Source organism: Myodes glareolus, chromosome 7, assembly GCF_982192425.1.
Source record: "Myodes glareolus chromosome 7, mMyoGla1.1, whole genome shotgun sequence".
Classification (NCBI taxonomy): Eukaryota; Metazoa; Chordata; class Mammalia; order Rodentia; family Cricetidae; genus Myodes; species Myodes glareolus.
This window is the reverse complement of record NC_142032.1, coordinates 99,742,419-99,753,250: the sequence shown is the minus strand read 5'-3', so window position 1 is coordinate 99,753,250 and position 10,832 is coordinate 99,742,419. Positions and strand designations below refer to the sequence as shown.

Here is a 10,832-nt window from a genome sequence, read left to right as displayed (position 1 = left end):
GCAACATATAAACAACTGAAAGGCTATGGGAATTAGATACATATATCTGAGTTCATTTTTGTGCCAAGCATTTGTTGCAGTAGAGTAGTTAACTGAATGATAATTTACATGGGAATTAAAAAGAAAATGAACCGAAAAATTATATGCAAAACATACAAAGTATCACCTGCATGTAAAAATAATATCCTAAGTCTTTTTCTCAGTCTTAGTTTCTGTAAAAATACACCAAGTCTTTTAAAGATGAAATCGAATGTATAGTCCTCTCCATAGTTAAGGTGACAGTAGTATCCCAGTGAAAAGGCACCAGAAACAAGCAGATAAACTCAGTTGACGTGGACAACCTGCTGCACTTGTGTCTAACCAAAGCAACTCGCTCCGCCTTCATATATCTACACAGTTAGAATCTAATTATTTAAATCCTAATTTTACAGTTCCCTAAGAGAAAACTGTAGAACCGTATGACAAATATGACAGCACACAAGAACGACACCATCTCTACTGGAGTTTCAGACTTCCTCCTAAATTGTTTTGTCAGGTATCCCAGCTGGCAGCTCTGGCTCTCCCTGCCACTCAGTCTGCTCTTCCTCCTAGCCATGGGGGCTAATGCTATTCTCCTGATCACCATTCGAATGGAGGCCTCTCTGCATGAGCCCATGTACTACTTGCTCAGCCTCCTCTCCATGCTGGACATTGTGCTCTGTCTCACTGTCATCCCCAAGGTACTAGCCATCTTCTGGTTTGATCTCAGGCTCATTAGCTTTCCTGCCTGCTTCCTCCAGATGTATATCATGAACAGCTTCCTTGCTATGGAATCTTGCACATTCATGATCATGGCCTTTGATCGCTACATAGCCATCTGTCACCCACTGAGATATCCATCCATCATCACTGACCAATTTGTAGTCAAAGCTGCCACATTTATTTTGGTCAGAAATGTCCTTATCCCTTTGCCCATCCCCATTCTTTCAGCACGACTCCATTACTGTTGGAGAAATATCATTGAGAACTGCATCTGTGCCAACATGTCTGTCTCCCGACTCTCTTGTGATGATGTCACGATCAATCGCATTTATCAGTTTGCTGGAGGCTGGATTCTACTGGGATCTGACCTCATCCTCATCTTCCTCTCCTATACCCTCATACTAAGAGCCGTGCTGAGACTCAAGGCAGAGGGTGCTGTAGCCAAAGCCCTGAGCACATGTGGCTCCCACTTCATCCTCATCCTATTCTTTAGCACCATTCTTTTGGTCTTTATCCTCACACACGTAGCTAAGGGGAAGGTCTCTCCCGAAGTGCCAGTCTTGCTCAATGTCCTCCACCATGTCATCCCTGCAGCCCTTAATCCCATTGTTTATGGGGTGAGAACCCAGGAGATCAAGCAAGGAATCAAGAGACTACTGAAGAAGGGGCGGTAACCAGGCCAGCTGCAGCTCTGCATTCTTAGAGCACGATGAGTTGTTGTGTTGATAGAAAGTTGCTGAAGCACTGACTGGGGAAAGGAAGTCTAAAGACTGTTCCTATCTCCACCCTTCCTTTAGAAAACTCAATACCCCTCCACAAAAATTCCATACACAGCTAGGTGCAGTGGTTGCTGCCTTCAATCCCAGCATTTAGAAGGTAGAAGGAGGTGGACTTCTTGAATGCTAGGCTAACCTAATCTACATAGTGAGTTCCAGGACAGGCAGAGCTACACAGTGAAATCCTTTCTCAAATAAATAAAAATTGAACAAACAAACCATCATATATCTCTGTGACTTTTTAAATTTTTCCAATATTTATAATTCTATTTTATCTAAATGCAATAGTGTCCAATGATGTGGATGCTAAGCTAGAAAAATAACCTCCAGCTGCTTCTACATGGGTAGTCTCTGCACATGTACTTTTTGTGGCTGGAGACATAAGTGTTCTCAAGTGAAGCCCATTATCTTCAATAATATGAATGCAATTGTACAGTGAGATGATGAGCAGTACACAGTATTTCAAGGGTCAACTCTTAGTGGAGGAAAGTGGCTGGAGCCCAGATGCTAATCTGCTGTTTATGTTCACCCAGTCAACATCTTTCTCCCATTTTCGTCCGTGTTTTCATTCAAAGGTTCTTTGTTGATAGACGATGCTCTCAAAGACTAGAGCTCCTTGAAGAACTGACATGTAAAGTAGTTCATTCATCTCGTTGGGTTTAGGAGAAGGAGCCATCTCATCAAGCTTCTTCCTTAGTTTCTCCACACTATTGCTGTGCTTGGAACTTCATCTCTGGGATTCACAAAGATCCGTGCTCTCTGTACAGGGTAATGTTTATGTGTTTGACTATATCAGAAGACACTCCGTACTGACTCTTAAATATACTCTAGTCCGTTACTAGTTGGGCAGAACTTTTCCAGTCAGCTTTTTTTTTTTAATTCAGAGGTCTTATTGGAGATTAGGTGTACAAAGATGAATGGAAATTCACAATTACTGAGAAGCTTAGATAATATTTAGGCAAAATACAATGGAATCCAGATTCCAGGAATACTGACAAATTATTGACCTGAATCCATTCTTTGGCCAAGAGGTATTTAGGTTGTTTCAAGGCTCTGGCTATGACAAACAAAGCTGCTATGAACATAGTTGAGCACATGTCCTTGTGGCACGATTTAGCATCCTTTGGATATATACCCAAAAGTGGTATAACTGGGTCTTGAGGAAGGTTGTTTCCTAATTTTCTGATAAATAACTACACCGACATCCAAAGGAGTTGTACCACCTTGCATTCCCACCAGCAATGCAGAAGTGTTCCCTTTTCCTCACAACCTAATGTGGCTCACAATTGAGGCAGATTGAGAAGCCAACGTTAAAGGCACTGGGATTTGTCTCTACTGCATGTACTGGCTTTTTAAAATCTATTCTATTTGGATGCATATTCCTAAGCCTGGATGGAGGGGAGAGGGCCTTGTACTTTCCACAGGGCAGGGTAACCTGCCCTCTTCTAGGAATGCTGGGAGAGAGGGGAAAGGTGGATGGGGGAGCAGGAGGGAAGTGAGGAGGGGAGGAAGTGGAAATTTTGAATGTTATTATTTAAAAAGTAATAAAAAATTATTAGAAAAAAACACTGATCAAGAAAATTTTTTTAAAATGCACTTGTAGTCCTAAGAGTCTACAGAGCTAATGACCCTCCTGAAACAGTCATCGTTCAAAGTGAAGAGCCTTCTCTTCCTTTTCAGTACAGACATGGGCACTTCCTCTGTTGTTTCCTAAATGACAACAGAAAGAGGAAATGGAAACGTTTCCAAATATTCACAGACCAAATTCGAGTGTGTTTCAGGAGTGTTTGTATATCCAACTCATTTATGGATCCACTTCCATCCAGCTACTGAAAGCAAGCATATGTTCCTGCTTGATGGAAAAAACTCAAGCAACTATTAGTGAATAGTTCACTTTCTGTTTGCTAAATGCTTTAATGTTATTCTTTTTATGATGGCCATTCTGACTGGAGTGAGAAGGAATATGAAAAATAATCTAGTTTTGCTCTGAGGTGAGATGATGTTACTACTATTTTTGAGATTCTTCAATGGTATTGATTAATAAATATGCTCAATCAAGTCATTCTAACAAAATAATATTTTAAGAATGATAGTCATGTTAGGTGAAGATGCCCATATAATAATAAATAGTATATTATATGAACTAGATTTTGACCCAATTTTAGGTGTAATTATGTCATATACTCAAAGAGACATAAAATGCACCTATGTCTCCCAGCAGATGCTAATTGCACAGCAGCAGTAGATCTCGAGATCACAGGAAAAAGTTCAATATTGATTTGTTTTATTAACATATAGGATGTAATAACAAATTCTGGCATGAATATGGGGAAGGGAAACCTTATACATTGTTGGTGGGAGGGTAAACTAGAGTACTGCTTTGGAAATCATTCTGAAGATTCCACGAAAATAATGTCACCCTAGAAATAGACCTAACCTATGCAGCTGCACCAGGTATCCTCCATCTGAGCACAGGCTCATATATCCATTTCCATCACTGCTCTAGCCAAAAGTCAGTGAGTCCAGTGTGATCCTCAAGAAAGAAAGCTCAATATTGATTTGCTTTTTTTTTCATATAAAGTGTAACAAAAGTGACCAAACACATTGGGGAATTTTTCTGGTTGTAGACTTGCATGCATTTTCACTAAGGGCATAGAAAGTCAGTATTGTTTGATCTCAGTCATAGGTACCACAGTAGAGATAGAAGCTCACCAAGATGCTAAACCTTCATAAAAGACTGACACTCAGATAGTTCACGCCAGTTACTTTATTCAAACATAAACAAGGTTAATAGGGGCTGGGAAAGGTTCCAAATACTAAAGTCATCTTGCTCTTGTGAGAGCAGACAACCCACACAAATCTCACTCCATTTTGACTATGGCTCACCATAATCAAATTAAGAACTCCAGGTCTGCCAGGAGAGTCTTAGGACCAAGGTCAGTGCAGCTGCAAGCTCCCACATAGAAGCTACTAAGTGCAGATTCTCTAGAAAGACTACATTTCCTCAAGTTTAAACAGTCTCAAAACAATTTCTTGCCTCTACTGATTAACTCAAGCACAGTAAAGGGTTGGCTGAAACATTTCACTCGTAAATCCACATACAGAGTCTTTACTTTACATGTCAGTACAGGCAGGAACATCTAGCCTGCAGTTTAATTTGGGAGTTTCTTTGAATGAAATTGACATTATTTGTATCAGTCTAGCAACATGATTATCTAAACTCAATATTTCAGAGACAAATCAACTGAGGATCATATTATTAAGTTCTAAAGCAAATATCTACTTAATTTACTTATTTTTGTGAAACTTGGGACTCATGACTTCAATTTTCACTCACTCCCTTAGATCATCAATCATCCTAACCTAAAGTATTGAAAGAATCATTCCTGATTTCCCCAATATGCCCCCATGTCCTTCCAAAAGTGTCCCCAAATCACTATTTTATAAAACATGAGAGCTACTTGGAATGTAAAAATTGAAAACCAGAGAGAAGTTAATAAACTCAAATTCCATGGCTGAGCTATTGGAGGATCAAGACCAGAAACAATCAGAATAAAGAATGTAATGGATCCTTAACTGTTGATTTAGCATATATTTGTGGAGGGTTATATATGTAAATATTGTAATAGTGTCTCTAAAGTTGTGTGTTCAAGATGAAAGTAGCAGCAGTATAAATATCATATTTTGTTCACTGTAGTATGCACATCAGACATTAATAAAATATGTCCAGACTTTCACAAACATTCTACAATGTCCTTCTTGTGCTAATGTGCCCCAGAACTAGTGCTTGAATAGTTTGATAATCCCCTGTTTGATTTCCTGGGTTCGTACTCCATACACAATGGGGTTGAGAGCAGGAGGGATGAGATGATGCAGAACATTGAGAAGGATGGGCACCTCTGAAGGTATCTTCTTACCTGCCTTGTTTGTGAAGATGAAGACTAGCAGCAATGTATAGAAGAACAGTATGAGGATGAGATGTGAGCCACAAGTACTCAAGGCCTTGGTGACTGCGCCTCCTGACTGCTGACACATAACGACCCTCAAGATGAAACAGTAAGACAGCAAGATGAGCACCAGATCGGAACCTAGTAGGCACCAGACACTCACAAACTGATAGAGCTTATTTAGGTGAATATCCCCGCAAGAGAGCTTTGCTACAGAAATATTGGCACATATGCAGTTCTCTACCACATTGCTGGCACAGTAATTGAGTCTGGCAGCCAGAACTGGAGTGGGCAGTGTAGCTAGAAGATTCCGAAAAACAATAAAAATGGCTGCATTAATGACAAACTGTTCTGTGATGATGGATGGGTAGCGCAGAGGATGGCAGATGGCTACATAGCGATCATAGGCCATGACCAGAAAGGTAGAGGATTCCATTGGAAGGAAGGTATTCATGATGAACATCTGCAGGAAGCAGCCCACAAAACTGATGGGCTTCATGTTGAACCAGAAGATGAGCAGGACCTGCCAGAATTATTATCATTCTCAAAAATTCGGCGTATTCATTAACATCCTAGATTATCTGCTCTTAAGACCTTCATCAGGTACATGGTTAAAAACACCTAAATCCTAAAACCACCGGGATGGCGTCCTAATTTGAAATAATCTCTAAGCCCTTGTTTATCTTAAGCAGTGGTTCTCAACCTCCCTAATGCTGTGACCCTTTAGTACAGTTCCCCATGTTGTGGTAACCCAAGCCACAAAATTATTTGAGTTACTACTTCATGACTGTAATTTTTCTACTATTAAGAATTGTGATGTAAATATCTGATATGAAGGATATCTGATATGCGACCCCTGTGAAAGTGTAGTTTGACCCCCTCAATAGGGCTGAGAACCACAGGTTGAGAACCACTGATCTGCAGAATCTAGTTTATACCTTTTCTATAAATCTAGAGATTAGAATTTATTGTAAAAACATTTGATATCCTTGTCTTCAGTCTAACTCCTTGGTTCTTAATCAATTCCAATGGATTATTCTGCATCTCAGGATACATATTGTCACAGGAGAATCAAAGAAGTGAGTCCAATGCTTATATTGGAACACTCTCCAATACCTTCATACTTTAAGAGATCTTTCTCAACATGCTTTCTATCTAATTATATGACAAACAAATCCAATTAAATCCCAGTGAACAAATTCTAGATCCCTTGGACATGGGAGTAGGAAATTTCAGAGTCAAGGAGAGTATCTCTCAAATTGAGGAGAAATTTGAAATATCACTAACAGACATTATGAAGTAAGTCATCAGTTGGAAGATAATTAAACCTTCAAAACGTAGACATTTAGAATAAGATGCAGGGGAGGGAAGCTGGAGATATGCTTTAGCAATTAAGACCTTCCATAGGTCCTGAGTTCAGTTCCCAGCAACCACATAATGGCTCACTAGCATCTGTAATGAGATCTGGTCTCCTATTCTGGCATGCAGGTACACATGCAGGCAGAATGCTTTATACATAATAAATGAATTTTTAAAAAGATTAAGAGGGGACACAGCTTGGAACTGAGAGGGATCTGGTAGGATGGTTAAGTGACACATTGAGTATTTTTTCTTCAGAAATGAGAGGACTCACAAAAGCAAAACAAATAATTATCTAGCTAATGATGAGAAATGAGTGGCCTGGGAGGCTCTGACCTTGGGGATGACTGTGAGGCAGAGGATGACATCAAGCACAGAGAGGATGGCAAGCAGATAGAACATGGGCTCATGCAGAGAGGTGTCCTGGTGGATGGTGAATAATAACACAACGTTGGCACCGAGAGCCAAAACCAGGAGAGGAGCCAAGACAACAGATAACCAGTGCTGTGTGTCCTGCATTCCTGGAAAGCAGATCATCAGAAATTCTGTCACCTGAGTCCCTGTGTTGTTCAGAGGTGATACCATCATGTCAGGTAGGGCTGAAAACAGCAGAAAAGAAACAGACAAGAATGCAAGGGTTGCAGTGTTTTGTCTACAGCATTAGTGAATATCTATTTTCATTCTTATTGGGCCACACAACTTCCTCTTGAAACAATTTCCACTGGCACTCATCATTTTATGTAAAATAATAACTTCCTTCATTTAAGTTCTAAGCCCAAATAGACTCCACAGTTTACACTCAGATGCGGTCAGATGCAGAATATGTTTTGCTTTGTGTAAAACACAGTGAGCTTCACATGTATCATTTCTTTCCCTTAGAATACACCCTTTGGGGGAAATAATGACCTCCTTCTTGCTCCATCCTTACTTGTTCCAAAAGCTCCACTTCTTGGAAAAGAGATTTCTTGTTAATCATTTTAAACGTCTCTTTTTTTCTTTTGCACCCTTGTGATCCTAAAATAATCAGGCATGCTGCTAATAAAATATTAATCAAACTTTTCTGGTCACACTTACATTTTCAATTCATTTGTAAATGTTTCAGCTGGACTCTTATCTTTTTAATATAGTGCAGAGAAATATTAGTGAAATGGTGGAAGACAGGCATTTAGTACCCCATTGCAGATGTATAGTCCTGATAGGTTATCGAAAGCACCATGTCTTTGAAAATACACGGTGTTATTTACTGTCTCCATATTTTGCTCTACTGAAGACTACTATAACTGCTGCTTGATATTCAGGAACAAATGTGAATGAAGCAGAGAGTAAAACATTATTTCATGGTGAAACTTACTTAGCTCCATGATACAGAGACATAAGCTGGAACTGAGATGGAAGCCTCCTCCCTACCCACACTTTGATAGTACCAGAATGTGCTATGCAGGCTGCTGGGTAGAAAGGGAGTCATTGTGAACTCTACAAACGATGATACCAAACTGACAAGCAAGATGTGACTACTTGTATAACAGTGGCATTACTACTTTGGGGATAACTCCCCATTCTCTACATTTGAGGTCCATGCCAGTGTAGAGATCCATCCATACTTGGCATTATAAACCCACCTAAAAGCTCTTGACATGGGAGGCCATAGGATAAGGAGGGGACTTAATTCTATTCTTTGAATAAACTGACATAGCATGGAACTACATTTTAAAATACATGTTTATACCCATAGATACTTACCACTATCAACCTTAATTGGAGAAGCCCTTTCTAATGGAAAAATTCTTCCTAATGAACTGTGATGAAAGAAGAGACTTGCAGCTGCTATAATTCAGAGACTAAATGGTAGTTGGTTAGTGCTTAACCCTAAACAAGACTTTGATGTCATCTTTTCCAAGACTCGGGGAACATTGTAGATGAAGGTACAGAAAGGTACAGGTATTGACCACAATATAGAGAGAATGGCTTCTAAAAGACATCTTCTGGGCAATACAGAGTCACTGCAAACACAGACTGTCAACAACTACATATAACACACTGAATCTGCATAGGAAGGAGCCCATCAACAACCATGTGTGGATGGAGGAGATACCTAAGGGACCTTATCCCTCACTGCTAAACTTTTACTCTGGATAGAGTCCAAGAAAAAGAGGCATTGTCTTGAGCTATGAACCCACTGATGGTTCCCCTGTGTTTCAATGGACAGCCCCAACCCAACAGTCACTCAGCTGGTCCTGATTAAATGTGTCACATAACAAAACCAAAAGTCATTAATCTGGGAAGTGGACAAATAGAAAGGGACAATGTGGGAAGGCAGAAAAAAGAAGGTAAAAGAGTAACCATAATGCAATATATATGATAATCGTGTGTGTGTGTGTGTGTGTGTGTGTGTGTGTGTAATCATCAAAGAACTAACTTAATAAAAATAATAGTAACTAGTGGTAAGAAAAAATAAAATAACTAAATCAACACTTTGGGTATTGGTAAAGATCAGTAAAGATCAAAAATAACATCTGCATTTTCTGAAAAAAAAATACAGGAGAATATACAGCAAATAAGATCCCTAATATAAGAAATAACTAAAGGAATCTCTAGTATCATCATTTTTCCTGAGAGGTTAATTTGGTAAGCTGGGTTGTGCTCTCCTCTGGAGAGGTAAACTCATCTCATTTTGAATTTTGAGAATTCTGTTAGGGGTGTTTATTATATACAATTCAAAAATATTTCTAGTCAAGACTTGGAGACATTCCATTTTTTTAATACATACAACTGGCTTCCCATAGCAGTTTTCTGATCAGTCCCAAATCAGTCTTCTCCCATACCTTAAGCTACATATGCACAGTTCTGACTAATCTCTAACCATCCAATATGAAAGCACTCACCCCTGGCCTTTGGGAAATTTTATGTTCCTTTTTCATAGTTTTATTTCTGTCTATGGGATCTATACTACTTTGCCACCTTTCGTAGGAGGATCAACACACATAAAGACAGAAGACAAGATGATTTTCTTTCTTTCTTTGTTTTTGTCCAGGAGCAAGAATACAGACATGCTCTATGAGCTGAGCTAATCCCTGGCCTGCTCAAGCTCTTCTGACACCAATTATCCTCAGGATCTTCACATACTAACGTTCACAGAACGCAAAAACATCCTAAAACAAATTTCAAAGTTAGAGGACAAACTTCAAGGATCGCTTAAGCTTGGTTTCTGGTGCACAGTTCCTGAAGGACTTACTATGTTTCCTCTGAAGGACAGATTTGACCACTGTGTGGTCTGGGGACAAAGTGTGGCTCCTCAACTTCTCACTGGATCTGTGATTGTGGCGTTGGTATGTGGAAGCTTTTATAAAGATAAATAAACATGTAAGTAGATATAACAGCCATTCTCCAGTGGGTGGGAAGACATAGGTTTGAAAATGTTGCTCCCATGGGATCCTGCTTCTCTGAAGATACTGCTTCCAATGGGAATGAATACCACTCAGGGGCAGAGAAGATGCCTGGATGTTTTTTAAATTATTTTATTTTAATTGTGTGTGTGTGTGTGTGTGTGTGTGTGTGTGTGTGTGTGTGTGTGTGTGGTGTTTGCACAAGATTCCTGTGCCCACAGAGGCCAGAAATGAGTTACAGGGGCTTAAAAGCCACCGGGAACCAAACTCAATGATCTCAGCAAGAGTAGTGTGTTCCTTTTACTGCTGAACCTTCTTTCCAGGCTCAGTGATAGGGAAACCAATGGAAATACTACATTGAGAGTCTTCCTCACTCCTTTTATAATGAACATCACCAAGGAAAAAGTAGGTCATGATGGTAATGATGTCAGATAGCAAAGACTCTTATACATTGCTGAGAAGATAAACTACTCCTGCCATTATGAAAATTGGCACAATGGTTCTGAAAAGAATTAAAAATAGAACTACCATATGACTCCTTCTACCACTTCTTGGTCTATATGCTTAGGAAAAGGCATGATCCAGGAATGAGAACAGAGGCTGGCCTAGTATGAAAAAATCATAAA

General features: G+C 39.5%; 2 protein-coding genes across 2 annotated transcripts; one reads left to right on the top strand and one right to left on the bottom strand.

Annotated features, from left to right (window-relative positions):
* Positions 1-467: 467 nt before the first annotated feature.
* Positions 468-1,415, top strand: Or56a3 (olfactory receptor family 56 subfamily A member 3). The gene has a single exon (XM_048427705.3). The coding sequence runs from the start codon at positions 468-470 to the stop codon at positions 1,413-1,415; it is 948 nt and encodes a 315-aa protein (XP_048283662.3).
* A 3,882-nt stretch (positions 1,416-5,297) lies between these two features.
* On the bottom strand, positions 5,298-7,408 carry LOC125395955 (olfactory receptor 56A4-like). The gene is made up of 2 exons (XM_048427706.3): positions 7,160-7,408; positions 5,298-5,987 (listed from the first exon to the last, which is right to left on the bottom strand). The coding sequence occupies exons 1-2, from the start codon at positions 7,406-7,408 to the stop codon at positions 5,298-5,300; spliced, it is 939 nt and encodes a 312-aa protein (XP_048283663.3).
* Positions 7,409-10,832: the final 3,424 nt, after the last annotated feature.

Bases quoted from the DNA above. Each gene is read 5' to 3' on its own strand.
- Or56a3 (XM_048427705.3), top strand. From the start codon at position 468: ATGACAGCACACAAGAACGACACCATCTCTACTGGAGTTTCAGACTTC.
- LOC125395955 (XM_048427706.3), bottom strand. From the start codon at position 7,408: ATGGTATCACCTCTGAACAACACAGGGACTCAGGTGACAGAATTTCTG. The intron at 5,988-7,159 runs GTCAGAGCCTCC...TAATTCTGGCAG, and splicing joins GCCTCACAGTCATCCCCAAG to GTCCTGCTCATCTTCTGGTT.